Below are 15,303 nucleotides of genomic sequence, written 5' to 3'. Positions count from 1 at the left end.
CGCTTTATGATTGACACAGATGAAAATGATCCTCCCCCCAAAAAAGGGATGAAGAGGGATTATGGAATCCAAAAAGAAATAAAGCTCTTGGAGGGTGATAATTGTTATATTATTCACAATGGTTTTCTCTAGAGAGCGTGGCTCAGGTGGGCAGGAATAGCCGAGTGGACACCGTCCCTCAGAAACACCTGGATGGGGAGTAGTTGAAAGACAATAAAGCCGCAGTTTGTAGGCTCAAGCCCTCAAAATGTGCTACCGTCGCAGCTGAAAACCACCTCTGACTCCTCAGGTCTTTGACAGGCAATGCTCTGGGCCCTACGTGCTTCCAAAGGCATCCAGATATTTCTCCAGCTCTGCTGCAGACAGTGCTGAATGAGTTGCCTGAAGTGAAAGGAGTGAAAAAAATCCCAGGGAACAGATGTATGTACCTAATATAGGTAACAAGACTGCGCCAGTGAATCATGTCATTGCCCATGGACAGAAAATAGCTCCAGATAGGTCACCCTTTGCTATAAGTCTTAGAACAAACCCACCAGAATATTCCTATGCACGATGTATTGTTATTACCAATATAAAACATCTGTCCGGCACCTTCAGCACACAAAGTCTGGGTAGACGTGGAAGAGGCACAAGGACCAGCAACCACAGAGGCACAGAGCGAGGCGCTTCCTGAGTCCTCTCCTCCTCCATCCTGGAGGAGGACTGGCTGCCGGAGGAGGAGGAGGGCAAGGGAAGGGACAGGACCGTGCTGGGCCAAGCGCCGTTGGTTCTGGTTCCACATGGGAACCTCTGACCCGCAGCTCTTTCCATCTGCATGGAAAGAGAGAGAAGGAAAGGGAGAGCCGAGGCACGGGGAGGAGTCTGTTGTTGATGGTCATTCCCAGCAGGAAGGTGCTGAGAAGCAAAGGTGAGGAAAGGCAAAGAGATCCAGACCTGAAGATGGAGGGAGAAGGAGAAAGGGTGTGCAAGAACTCAAAGCCGTGAAAAGAAAGTGGAGGAGAGGAGATGAAGTTGGGAACAGCTGAGAGGAATCAGAGGCTAAAGGCCCTGATGAAACAAGAACAGGCGTGTCTGGGACGTGCTTATACCATGGGCTGCATCGAGGGCACCCCCTGAGAGTTCCCCCGACCCCGAGCTGTGTGGGGCGGCGACACGCTGGAGGGAAGGGATCCATCCCGAGGGACCTGGGCAGGCTGGAGAGGGGGGACCCTCTGAACCTCAGGGAGGGCAACAAGGCCGAGGGCAAGGTCCTGCCCAGGGGTCGGGGCAACCCCAGGCACAAACCCAGGCTGGGCCAGGAGGGGCTGGAGAGCAGCCCCAAGGAGAAGGACTTGGGGGCTGGGGGTGGAAACTGCCTGTGAGGCAGCCCCGTGCGCTGGCAGCCCAGAAAGGCCCCGTGTGCTGGGCTTCACCCAGAGCAGGGGGGGCACAGGGCCAGGGGGGGATTCTCCCCTCTGCTCCGCTCTGGGAGACCCCCCTGCAGGGCTGGGTCCAGCTCGGGGGCACCAACAGCAGAAGGACACGGACCTGCTCCAGCGGGGCCAGAGGAGCCACGGAGATGCTGGGGGGGCTGGAGCCCCCCTGTGAGGACAGGCTGGGAGAGTTGGGGGGTTCAGCTGGAGAAGAGAAGGCTCCGGGGAGACCTTAGAGCGGCCCCCCAGGGCTGAAAGGGGCTGCAGGAACGGGGGGAGGGACTCGTCATCGGGGGGGAGGGATAGGACAAGGGGGAACAGTGTTAAACTGTCAGAGGGGAGGTTTAGATGAGATCTGAGGCAGAAATTGTTCCCTGTGAGGGGGGTGAGGCCCTGGCACAGGCTGCCCAGAGAAGCTGTGGCTGCCCCCTCCCTGGAAGGGTTCAAGGCCAGGTTGGACGGGGCTTTGGGCAACCTGGGCTGGTGGAAGGTGCCCTGCCCATGGCACAGGGCTGGCACTGCATGGTCTTTAAGGTCCCTTCCAGCCCAAACCAGTCTGTGATTCTATGGATGAACAAGCAGGACCCACTGGAAAGCACACGGAGGGACAATTCACCAGCACAGAGCGTTAAGGTTGTCCCCTCCTGCTCTAAGGGACTGTGAAGCAGTTTGTACAGAGGAATGCCCATGGGCGAGGACAGATGGGGACAAGTTTCCAAGAGAATAATAAAGAAATGAATAAATGCTCTTTGGGCAGAAGTGCACCCTTCTCTTGTCCCTCCTCCTGCCTTCCAACTCACTGAGGGCATCACCCCAAGATTCAGGCACAGCTGCTCCAGGCGTTTGGGGTGAGAACAAAGGGCTCATTTGTGTGTAAAACAAGGTGGGTGTGTGAAAAAGGGGTGTATGGAAAAAGGGGGGAGGAAGATGGGCAGAAGTACTGTAGGAAAGAGGAAAAAGGGAAGCTGGGAAGAAGAGGATTGACTATTAAACCTGAGAAAACATGCACAAGCTGACTTAAAGCAGGCATGTGCCCATCCCTCTCACCCACATCCTCCGCTGTCCCAGAAAAAAGTGACCTTGCTGCGCCATGCAGTGTGCCCAGCTGGAGCTGAGACGTTGTGTCAGGGCTGAGCCAGCGCTGAGGGATCTGGGGGAGTTGGGAACGGTCAGGGGGAGGGTCATGGTTGGACTGGAGGAGCTTCAAGGGCTTTCCCAACCACAATGATTCTGGGATTTTCTCTCCTCTCTCCGCTGTGTAACGGGGGCACTGCTGCTGCCACCACAGCCCTTACCCAGCCCTGCAGAGGCCTAACAGCTCCCCAAAGGGCATCCCTCCGGGTGCAGCTCCTCCCCACCACCCAAGCTCTGTCTGTAGCTTTGGAAGCCCCTAAAATCATGCTCTGACCCCTCCCTCCCGCCCAGGGTGGGGAATCAATGGGAAAAGACAGGAGCAGAACTGGGTGCCAATGGTTTAGAACCACTCAGACCAATCCCATGGGAATTCCAGTTTCCAGGCAGCTCTGTGCTTTAGTTTCCCCTTCCGCACCCTCAGTTCGCCGCTGAGAGGATGACTCAGTATTTCACTGCTGGTTTATTTCTGCTGGAACAACGGAAAACAGAGTAGCTGCGTGCAGAAAAGGTCACTACGCCACAAATGCACAGGCACTAGGCCTGCTACGGTCCTAACTGCTTTGCTTTTTAATTTATGATAGCTTGCTCGCTTATTTTAACAAAGGCACCAAACCCACAAAGCTCTCAGTAAGCATTTAATAAAAGCTTAATTACTATAAATATGTTAAATGTGCAAAGCTAGCAGGTGCAGCCAAAGGAAAGAAGCCCCTAGCAGTGGTTTCCACACAGCCTATAAATCCTCCCTTTTAAAACTGATGTTTTTCCGGGAGAATTAAGAAACCACTTGAAAGTAGGTCTGGAAATGCAGAAGAGCAATAGGCTTTTACAAAGACTAAAAATAAAGCAGACGAGGAGCCACTCCGACTGCAAAATGTAAATGAAGAGTAAGGTGGAGCGTGTGTGTGTGTGTACGTGCACACCCGCTCGCCTGTGTTACTCCTCAGGCCCTGACAGAAAAGCAGAGTTATGACGCAGCGTCGCAGACTACATAAAGTGACAGTTATACCTTGTTAAGCTTAGACTAAAACTACCATCACTGCTTCATCAGCGATGTTAAAGCCAGGGGAAATTCCCCCAGCAATGGGAATTACAGCGTAAAACCTTCCTTTGCTCATGTAAATGCAGTCACAGCTGATCTGTCTTTAGCCCACAACCCAGTTACAACCTGGAGTATCACAGAGATGAGGAATTCAGGTCTGGACTCCCTCTCGCATAAAAAAAGAACCATGAATGAATCTATCCGCACCTCAGGAAGGGTCTGAAACAAGGTAATAAGCTAATGAAAAGAATAAATAAAAGGAACGCCATTCTTTTAACATTCTTTTAATAGCATCTAAATTACCTTAACAAAGTGTTTTGAAAACACAGACACCAAACTGAAGTATTTGGCCACTTCCTTTACGTTTGTAACTATCACCACAGCAAGGTTTGGGGGCTTGACGTGCTGGCACCACGTGCTGGCTATTTGTGGGGCAAGAGAGAGCCCCAGCTGCATGCCAGGAGAGACGCAGAACATAAGGGACACTAGGAAAAAGAAATAACTCCTCCAAGCCACAGAGTGGATTCTGGGAGTCCTGGTAGCCTGGGACTAGATCCCAAACCACCCCGGGGCTGAGAGGTGCCAAGACTCTGCTGCTACACAACTGTCTCCCCTCTAAAAGCTCTCAGCAGGGATGTACCACAACACCTCTTCATGTGTTTTGGACACAGGACATTTTCAAGAAGGAGAGAATGATCATCGTTTTGTTGGAAAAAGGAAAGACAGAGCCCAAACTTCCCCCCCAGCACACGGGATTTCATCTTGTAGCTGATGGCAACTGACAGAAATCATTAATGCGGTGCCTCTGAAATTAAATTAAACATATGGACTGTAGCTGCCTAATTGGAAGAGTGAGGGCTGTGAAAATTGGGAAACATTACAGAGCTAAAGGACAGGTCACAGGAATCTCCAACAGCACAGCAGAGACTGAAAACACAGTTCTCTGAAAAACGACTTTGGGAAGACAGCAGTTTGGGGCTGAAGGCTTACTTTTGCCTAGAGGTTCAAAGCTGAAGACAGCTCCCAGGTCCCAGCCCCCTGAAGCTGCGCTGAGCAGCTTGTGCAGGTATCAGCAACCTCCAAAAAAGAAGCGATGACAGAGCAAGTGGGTTAAATAAAACTGAAGGAGCCTGCTCTCGCTGCAGGCTAAGAGTAAGCGCAGAGGCTTGCTCAGCCGGCTGCACCGTGCCCGTCCCTGAGCCGCTCGCTACCTCCCCCCCAACGTGTGAGCCAGGCAAGGACCCAGCTCGCCTCCCCCTGCTTGACCCATGGGCTATGGACCAAGAGCTGTAACAACTCATAATCCTCCAAATCAGCTGCTGTGGCTGGATGAAGTGATTTTAGATCGTTGCTCTTTACAGAGGGACCACGCTTCAGAAAAAAATTAATCCTGCATCCTACTGCAAAGTGGGGTAAGTTGTATTGAGCTCCTACCTCATGTATGTACAAAGGTTGTAAGAGATCTAGAAAACCAGCAGGCACTCTGCTGGGAGGGAAAAGCTAATAAACATTTAAAATTCTGCAGGCAAACCCACGCCACTGAGTCAAAGCCCTCAGCTCCCCAGGCTCTGCCTTCGCCACTGCCAGACTGGCCGCACAGACAACACCCAGCTCTGCCGGCTCCCTGTGGGCTATGTTGGGATTTGTCAGGGATTTCAAACCCTCCCTGTGTCGTGTTCCAGCTCAATCAACACTTCTCCCAGCCAGCAGCGAGACCCCACTGCCAACATTACAAAGCCAAACCCACCCAGCAGGATCAACAGAGCAGTTACACCAGGAGTAAGCCTGGCTTGTGCCCGTGTCTGCCTCCACGAAGTATCTACTCTTCCACACTATTGTCGGAGGAGACACATCCTATCAACCTTCAGATATTCAAGGACTTCTTAATTTTCAATTAAAGTCAGTATTCATCCAAAATGTGGGAAAAATAAACATCATTTGCCCAACACAGCTAAAAGCCTGTGGTTTTTTTTTTTGCCAGGTACCCAAATAAGACACTACCAGCCTGTAACAAGGGACCAGCCTGGGTGCTGAACATTTTTTACCGCCTAGATGTTTTCATTAGCATTTCTACCTGATTTTAGAGTCGATTTTAGGTCATTATTGTACCATGAACAGCCTTTCTCCCCGTCTTCTCTTCGCCTTTGCAACTGGGGCAGCCCTGTTCTGGTCCACCAGTCACTTGGAATGGTCAACACCCGTCACACTCCGCTGCTGACCATTGTCCACTGGGAAAGGTGGGAGGCTCCGAGGCCCGTCCCTCCACGGCCGGGCAAACAACGGGGCCTGTTGCTGCTCGGACATCAAAGTTAAACAAACAGCCCCAAGCCCCCGCCTCTGGGCTCGTCTTAAGGAGCTCCCCAAGGAGGTCACGACTTTCAGCTTGTCATAGCACACATCAAAGTTTGCACCACACACGAACTCGGCACATGGATTGGAATCGTGTCGCCCGAGAGCGGATATTCAGCTTTTGTGCCCTGCTTTAATCCTGTGTTTTCCCAAGTAATTAGGCTTTTTTGCTTATGAACTTGTGACTAAGTAAAGCATCCCCGAGAGGTTGTAACATCAAAGCTCATTCTCCCGTCTGTCCCACGTTTTCCAAAATTGGATTTCTTTTTCTCTTTTTGCCTTAAATAAAAAACCTAATTGAATTTAGTTGTAGACTGCATATATTTAAGAGTGTCTTTAAAAGGTTACAAGAAGCCACAGCGATCATCATGGGAACTGAGGAGGGAGGGCCCAGCATTCAGCCTTTTTTGCTTCAGAAAGGCCTAGTGTGAAAGACCCAGCCATGGCCCCGTAGGCCAGGAGGGACGCGGCAGCTCTTCTGGGAGCTATTTTGGACGGCGAGGTGTTAGAACACCCTCCACAATGCCACCCCAAGGACACGGACCCATTGGAGGGCCAAAATCGAGGGTCAATTCAGCCAAATCGACAGGCAATTCTGGGATTGCAGAGCAGCTTAACCTCCATCTGTCACCCAACGCATCGGGCAAAGGAAAAGTGAAAAGCTCCCTCGGGTTTAGCTCGCCTGAACCTGCCCAAACTTTATGGAAGCTCTCTCCTAGCTCTGTAGGACTCTACAAAAAGGTGGAGCAGCTGTGATTTACCCACTACGTGTCGGTAATGCCGAGACAAACGTACCTGGAGTTCCTGCTGATAGCAGCCACCATGAGAGCAGTCCAGCCCAGCTTGTGCCTCGCGTTCACATCAGCGCCTTCCTGCAACAACCTGGCCAGAGGAGAGACACATTCAGAAAAAAAACGCAGAGAAATGATCCCGAGCAGACCGGAGCTAACGACCGAAAGCGTGATATTGTGCTTCGCAGGCACCTGCTCTGGCGCAGCCTAGAAGACTCGGCATGAAAAGTGGATTCAATCCAGTTTCTCATCGGCTACAGACTGAAACGAAGTGGCAGGGGGTAACAAGCACAGCCCTTTCAACTGGTGCAGTGCCAACAGTCTCCTTTTCTTTATCTTTTAGTTCTTCCTTCTGTTCAGCCTAATGCCCAAACAACCAGCCAGCAGCATGGTGGAGAGCAAAGCTGATCAACCCACAGGTTTGGATCTCCAGCTGCCATGCACCCACGAGGGTGTGGGAAGCAGCTCAGCAGCCCTCCAAAGCCCACACCAACAGGAGATATTTTGCAAGTTTTCTTGCACGAATTGAGAACAAACAAGACAAACCCAAAAAATAAGAGGCATCGAACTCCCCTTGCTGCTTTTCCTGCAAAATTTTCTCAGCCTTTGCACTGTTTCCCTAACCCCTCCTCGGCACCTTTTATCAATGTTGCTCCTAGATGGCTTCTGGTGGTTTTTACTTTTATATTCTTCAGACTCCAAAGTGCTAAAACGCTTCTCCACCCTTTCAGCACCCTCTGATCTTGTGGCAACACCACTGTTACTCTGAGCACCAGATTCCAAGCAGCACCTCAGAACAGTGATATTTCATAGACAAATTTACCCAATGCTCCTCTTTCATGGCCAACTGTGGGATTCAAAGAACATCCCGTGGTCAAACCCACGGGAATGTGAGGAGTCCAGCCCCCCGCTCCAAGCTGTCTGTGCTCCCCCCCAGCTAATGGCGAGGGACAGGTTTTTGTGGAACCTAATTCAGCTTGTCCTAAATCAAGACCTCCTGGCCCTCTGCAACTCCCTGCCAGGAGGGTGCAGAGAGGGGGGATGAGTCTCTGGAGCCAAGGCCCCAGCGCCAGGCCCCGAGGGAATGGCCTCAAGCTGCCCAGGGCAGGGTCAGGCTGGCTCTGAGGAAGGATTTCTGTGCAGAAGGGGCTGTTGGGCGTTGGAATGGGCTGCCCAGGGCAGGGGGGAGTCCCCGCGATCCCTGGAGGGGTTGAAGAGTCGGGCTGAGCCAGCGCTGAGGGATCTGGGGGAGTTGGGAACGGTCAGGGGGAGGCTCATGGTGGGGTTGGAGGAGCTGCAGGGGCTTTTCCAACTGAAATGACTCTGGGATTCTGGAATTCTGTGAAGTGCCAACCCTAGACGGTATGAAATGACAGTCTGGAAGCACCACACTCTCTGCAGACCCCAGGGAAGTTCAGACTTCAGACACAAATTGTAGAATCCTCCAATTAAATGAGGCAGGACAAAGTCACACTCAACTCCCCGACTACAATGCCATTTACCCGCCAAGAACAAGGTGCTGATGCTATCAAGCCAGGGCAGCCGTTGGTCAGGTTTTAGAAAGGAAAGAGGACTATGCAGGAGGCAGCAGTTCTCCCCCCCGCAGCTCATCCTTCTCCCTTTTCCCAAAGGGAGGCTTTTCCATCCTCCTTGCTGGGTGAGGCCGTTCCTGCCCAGCACATCCTCCCTGCAGGTGTAAGAGGGGCAGAGCGGCCGTTACACTCCGTGCTGCGAAAGACATGAGCGAACACACGTGCCACATTTCACACTCAAAGTTCTTTATAATCCCCCCAGATAAGCGGGTTGGTGGCAGCGGAGGCCACTCACATGCACTGGGAAAGTCAGACAGCAAAAGGACCCCGCGAGCTGTGCGTCTGGACTGGGCCACTCATTTCAAACTCACTGCCCCGTGCCTGCCGCACTGGTAACTCTGTCAGGTGGGTAATAAAGAGCGCTGGGGTGAAATGATTAAAAAGCAGCTAAATGCACCGTATTCCTCTTCCTGCAGTTGGAACAAACAAAGGAAAGCACGAGCGCTAGCCTGGCACACCCCCCCGCTGCAAACCCCAAAATCCCCACGCCTGTTTCGCTAAATCCCAAGGAACAAAAATGTAATCCTACAATTATTTCCAACCAGCAACACCAATGCCTCAGCTTTGGCTCGTGTCTTGAAGCCAAGTTCTTCCCACAGCCCTGAGAAAGTAGCCAGGTAATTGTCATCCCAATCAGATGCCCCAAATGATCCCTATTCCCCCTCCAGCTGAACTTTTTGCCCAATTAGATGGAGACTGTGAGGGCACGAGATGACAGCAGGTGGGTGGCTTCAGCCAAGCCCTACAGAGAAGTGTCTCAGTCAAGCTTCTGGCCCAAGTGGTACAATACGTAGGTAGCGGGTACAGGTGGGTACTTTGTCCACTTTGACAGGGTGCTGGTGCTGTGGTGCTGGATGCTCTGAACTGCACATCAGTCCCTTGGATTGAGATCCAGTAGCAAAAAAACTAGAATAGTAAGTGGTAGCCTTTATTCAGAGCTCTCAACTGAGGTTCAGAAGGCCACGACCTCTGTCAACGACCCACAGCACCAATGGATTTCTGTTCTCTTTACTGGGGTTACAATTAAAAGTTTCATGATAATGAACTATTTTGTAGGTAAACAAGAGGTCCTGGCTCCAAAAAAGTTTGATACTTGATACTACATGGTACCAGAGGGACAAAATTTCATGCAGAATCAGTACCAGACCCATGTTACACATATTTGCACATGACTAACTCCAGGCAGCTTGCAGCTCCTGCATTATCACAGAATCCTAGAGTCATCTGAGTTGGAAAAGCCCTTGAAGCTCCTCCAGTGCCACCATGACCCTCCCCCTGACCCTTCCCAACTCCCCCAGATCTCTCAGCGCTGGCTCAGCCCGACTCTTCAACCCCTCCAGGGATCCCGGGGACTCCCCCCTGCCCTGGGCAGCCCATTCCAACGCCCAACAGCCCCTTCTGCACAGAAATCCTTCCTCAGAGCCAGCCTGACCCTGCCCTGGGCAGCTTGAGGCCATTCCCTCGGGGCCTGGCGCTGGGGCCTTGGCTCCAGAGACTCATCCCCCCTCTCTGCCCCCTCCTGGCAGGGAGTTGCAGAGGGCCAGGAGGTCTCCCCTCAGCCTCCTCTGCTCCAGACTGAACCCCCCCAGTTCCCCCAGCCGCTCCCCAGCAGACCTGTGCTCCAGACCCTGCCCCAGCTCCGTTGCCCTTCTCTGGCCACGCTTGAGTCATTCAATGGCCTTTTTGGGGTGAGGGGCCCAGAACTGAACCCAGGAATCGAGGGGCGGCCTCCCCAGTGCCGAGCCCAGGGCTCAGATCCCTTCCCTGGCCCTGCTGGCCACGCCAGTGCTGACACAAGCCAGGATGCCATCGGCCCTCCTTGGCCCCCTGGGCACACTGCTGGCTCTAGGCACGGCCCCACCTTGCAGGGACAGGAGACCTCATTGGTCTGGGATTCTGGGATTCTGAGCCGGGTGATGGCAGCCGGGGCGCGGGGCAGATCTCTATCTCTGGAGATCAGCTCCCGTTGCAGCTCTGCAGACGGAGGGTGTTTGCGCTCACAACAGATAAGCAGGTCTGAGCGGGATCCGCAGCCGCTGCTGGTCACAGCCATCACCTGCTCTTGCCTGGAGGGACTCTGCTTGCAGGAGAAATCCACACCACCGCTCCATCTGTGCCACCATGTGCCAGCGCGTCACAGAGAGCAGCTCCTTCGGATGAAAAAGCTCTCATTCGTTGCTGCTGCAGGGACCAGCTTCAGTCCCAGCTCCCCCAGAAACCACAAGGAGCCGTAGCCAAGCCCAGCAAGAGACGGGGGAAACCTACACTGAGACTTTATCGTCTGCCCCCTGACCCACTCTGGTGCTTTGGAAAATCCTCTCCCAGCCATCGCATCACCCAGTCACCTTACACTCTTCTCGTAGTCGGATGTGTACAAGTTATTTCTGAATTTCATTGTATTTACTAGGCCATTTGGAAGTACTCTGAACGCGCTATCTTCCACCTTGCCCCCTCTCTACAGCGTGTCAATCTGACAGGCTAATAGCCACATAAAATCCAGCAAGTAAAGGAAAATATTACTGCAACGGAGAGGAAGCCTGAGAGGGGAACCCCAGAGAGGCAGGGGGGAGCCAGACACAAATCCACCCGAGGTATGAAGGCATCAGTTAAGCGGGGGTCAAGGCAGCCGTAGCCCTTCAGGCAACTTCTGCCTGACAGCTAAAACCTCACAGCCCAACACTGACCACTTATTAACAGGGGTTAATTAATGTAATCCACAAAGTATCAGCCCCATTTGCACGTGACCACGGTATTAATATAATTTAACATTAAAGGTGCAAACAGACCGTCCCAGTTGCCCTCCACCAGCCACTGGGTCACTCTGCTGCAAGAGTTTGGTTTTAATTCCACACGGGGTGAATTTTAACGTTTGTTTTCCCGTGATGGGGAACCGCAGCTGAACACTTCAGCATCTCCTCATGAGACAGAGGACAGGCCAGCAGCCTTCACTTAAAGCACTCTGGAGCCATAAAAAATGACATTTTGGGTCACTGGAAGGCCTCTTCTCTCTGCAGACATACTGCGAAGCATATTGAACCATGAATTATTTTCATTCTTAAATAAAAGAATAATGAAGTAAGATGCTAGTCCAGCATTCAGATCTGTTAAAACATAGTGCATCCAACAGGAAGGATGCTGGAGCCTCTGCTGCGGGATTCGATTACGGGCTTGGAGCTAAGATATTAGAATTAATCAAGTAGTTTTCCATTCAGGAATCTAATCGTAAGCATCTGGAATGCCACATGTCCGAGCCCAGGGAGAGAATTACCAGCGTCACATCATCTAGCATAATATGCACTGACATTTCATTTAGGAGCTGGATTTTTACCTTTCTTTTTTTTTTTTTTTTAAAATCATTGCAATGTGCTCAGCAACTTAACAGATTTTCTAGACAACTGAACTTTATGTTCAGGGTCTTCAAGCCTATCATTAATTTTTTCCCCGCCTGATTTAATGATATGACAATCGATAAAGCGACAAGCCCTGCTCAGATCCTAGACAGTCAAATGTATTTACCAGCAGGAGTATTTTTTTAATTGAATAAAACCCTCTGGTCAATGTTGAGGATGTTTATCCACATTTTAACCAAATAAGACCCAGGACACTCACTCTTGCCTCCTAAGGAGTTTCTCATGGGTGTCTCGCTCCCTGAGCACCATTTTCAGTGTTAAATGACAAACTGGTCCTGGGACGCGGCAGCACCGCCAAGACCCAGCCACCAGAACCCTGATAGAGGGCGGCTGCTTCTTCTGTTTGGTGGTGTTTTAAGGATTTCAGAAAAAAACCTTTGGATTTATTTTTTTGCAGGCTTTTAGGGCAGAAAGTTTGTCTGCTTCTCAACTAGATGGGATATTCTGCATGAAGTTTTTCCTGACTGATTTCCAATGGTTAGAGCCTGTGAGCGAGCAGCGCTGGCTCCCGGGGACGTCCTGTCTCCCTGCAGAGCCCCAGCTCCGAGGGCAGCGCCGGGGATGTTTCACAGGACCAGAGATATCTCTGGAAAGGAGCAGAAGCTCCGGAGCAGTGCAGGGCCTTGGCCAGAACATCCCTGCCTGCTCTGGAATTTGCCAGAGGAGCCCGAGCAAAGCAGAGCCCAGCGCTTTGTGCTCTTTTACCTCGAGACAGCCGCTCGCAAAGCTCCAGCGCTTTGATCCAAAAAAAAATAAAAGAAAAAAAGAGCCCAAGTCAGTTGCGGCGATGAGCCTTCTCCCCCCGCTGCCCCCGGACAGATGTGCCTCCTATTCACCCCGCTGCCGGGGTTCTGGGTGACTAACTCGGTGACACCGCGCTCACAGCCGAGCCCAGAGGGCATGTTTGAGTTTGTGCTCAGCGCCCGGAGCACGCCCAGCGCTCCCTCCTGACAGGTGGAGGAAGAGGAAGCTGGAAACTTGAACTTTTGCGACAACAATAGCTTCTGTTTCTCTCAGCCACTTAAACATCTCCCCCGGCCCTTCCCCAATATGTTACTGTTTAACTGCAGGGGTCGGGGACACCCTCCAGTGCGCTCAGCCTCTCGGGACTCACCCTCCACTTTGCAGAAGAGATGGGGAGAAGAAAAACATCCAAACCCAATCATACCTCTGAACATGAAAGCACAATCCCTGTCAGAGGCCAGCGAAAGGATCTGCCTGGTCGGGAGAACGCAGCGAGATGCTGAAAAAAGCTTTTGATCTTGCTGCTGTCTTCCTCGAGACTGCTTATGTCCACGGCCCGAGCCCTTACGGGCATCTCGGGGCCAAGAGCACAGCGTGGTGTGAAAACAGCCCAGCCCGCGAGGCGTGGGGCAGCGTCGGTGTGGGGGGGTCAAACAGGGCTCACGGAGGGATGAGGAGAGGAGCAGGCTGCTCCCAGAACACGGGGGGCCTGGAGGGGACGGTGTCCCGAGCCCCGACACCGAGAGGCGAGCAGCCAAGGAGAGACTGCCAGGAATACATTTCCAAAATCAAAGGGAAGATCTTACAGATCACAGAATCACGGACTGGTTTGGGTTGGGAGGGACCTTAAAGGTCATCCAGTGCCACCCCACTGCCCAGGGCAGGGCCACCTTCCACCAGCCCAGGTTGCCCAAAGCCCCGTCCAACCTGGCCTTGAACCCTTCCAGGGAGGGGGCAGCCACAGCTTCTCTGGGCAGCCTGTGCCAGGGCCTCACCCCCCTCACAGGGAACAATTTCTGCCTCAGATCTCATCTAAATCTCCCCTCTGTCAGTTTAAACCATTCCTCCTTGTCTTGTCCCCCCCACCCTGTTCCTGCAGCCCCTTTCAGCCCTGGGGGGCCGCTCTAAGGTCTCCCCAGAGCCTTCTCTTCTCCAGCTGAACCCCCCAACTCTCTCAGCCTGTCCTCACAGGGGGGCTCCAGCCCCCCCAGCATCTCCGTGGCTCCTCTGGCCCCGCTGGAGCAGGTCCGTGTCCTTCTGCTGTTGGTGCCCCCAGAGCTGAAGTTTCAGAAGGAAAACTGAGCTCCCAGATGAGAGAAAGCAGGGTTGTCTGGGGCACAGAGAGGAGATTTTGTTGTTCAGAACAGGCTGAAAAAGGAAGAAAAGGACAGGGGACATACACATCCCACCTCCTGCTACTGCCCAGGGAACAGGGGAGGGCAGTGCTGGCTTCACTGCTGGCTAAAGTGTGCTGTGGTTGGCATCATCAGGTTTGGGAGGAAGCAACCTGCAGCCTCACCCAAAGGAGCCCCGAGTCACTGCTGACTTCCCAAGTCACTGCAACGCAACAGCCAAGTTGTGCCTTGGAAAAATACTGCACCAGCCTGACAGGCTGTGTCTGGCAGCAGCCAGGAGCAGATAGTGTGGGAGAGAAGATGAGTAATCACTGTTTGCAGAGGGATTTGAACATAATACACTGACTTCTGGCGATCCACAACACACTGGTTTCTGAGCTGGAGGTGACACGTGGTTACCTGAGCTCGAGTTTCCAACCCCCTGGCACCCACCGAGTTTCACAGATTATGTGCTACGCAAGAAAACACTTTGTATTTCTTTTCAACCTGCTGCCTGACATCTCCCTGGGTGCTCCCTGGCTCCGGAGCTGGGAAGGAAGGGGAATGATTGCTCCTGTTCCTCACGGTTGCTTGTGGTTGTACAGGCCACTTCCATGCTGGCCCATTGCTCTTCCCGGTGCTGCCAAACTGGGAGCTGCTGGGCCACCTCCCTCGATCCCAGAATCAGAATCTCAGAATCATGGAGGTTGGAAAAGCCCCTGCAGCTCCTCCAGCCCAACCATGACCCTCCCCCTGACCGTTCCCAACTCCCCCAGATCCCTCAGCGCTGGCTCAGCCCGACTCTTCAACCCCTCCAGGGATCCCGGGGACTCCCCCCTGCCCTGGGCAGCCCATTCCAACGCCCAACAGCCCCTTCTGCACAGAAATCCTTCCTCAGAGCCAGCCTGACCCTGCCCTGGGCAGCTTGAGGCCATTCCCTCGGGGCCTGGCGCTGGGGCCTTGGCTCCAGAGACTCATCCCCCCTCTCTGCCCCCTCCTGGCAGGGAGTTGCAGAGGGCCAGGAGGTCTCCCCTCAGCCTCCTCTGCTCCAGACTGAACCCCCCCAGTTCCCCCAGCCGCTCCCCAGCAGACCTGTGCTCCAGACCCTGCCCCAGCTCCGTTGCCCTTCTCTGGCCACGCTCGAGTCATTCAATGGCCTTTTTGGGGTGAGGGGCCCAGAACTGAACCCAGGAATCGAGGGGCGGCCTCCCCAGTGCCGAGCCCAGGGCTCAGATCCCTTCCCTGGCCCTGCTGGCCACGCCAGTGCTGACACAAGCCAGGATGCCGTTGCCCTCCTTGGCCCCCTGGGCACACTCTGGCTCATTCTCAACCCCCCCAGCCCCTCTCTGACCGGCAGCTCTCCAGCCACTCCTCCCCAGGCCTGTAGCCCTGCTGGGGGCTGTTGTGGCCCAAGGGCAGCCCCCGGCATTTGCCCTCAGTGAAACTCCCCCAGTTGGGCTCAGCCCATGGCTCCAGCCTGGCCGGGTCTCTCTGCAGA

The 15,303-nt window shown here is 53.3% G+C and overlaps 1 protein-coding gene across 1 annotated transcript in view; it reads right to left on the bottom strand.

Moving 5' to 3' along the window:
- The window catches only part of CLPB (ClpB family mitochondrial disaggregase), a 94,662-nt gene that overhangs the window by 65,393 nt on the left and 13,966 nt on the right, over positions 1–15,303 (bottom strand). The window contains exon 3 of the mRNA XM_074919441.1: positions 6,730–6,816. Within this exon, the coding sequence (XP_074775542.1) occupies positions 6,730–6,816 (87 nt within the window). The remainder of the gene's footprint in view (positions 1–6,729; positions 6,817–15,303) is intronic.

The sequence above is a fragment of the Athene noctua genome, chromosome 1 (assembly GCF_965140245.1).
Source record: "Athene noctua chromosome 1, bAthNoc1.hap1.1, whole genome shotgun sequence".
Classification (NCBI taxonomy): domain Eukaryota; kingdom Metazoa; phylum Chordata; class Aves; order Strigiformes; family Strigidae; genus Athene; species Athene noctua.
This window is presented reverse-complemented; position numbering and strand designations above follow the sequence as displayed.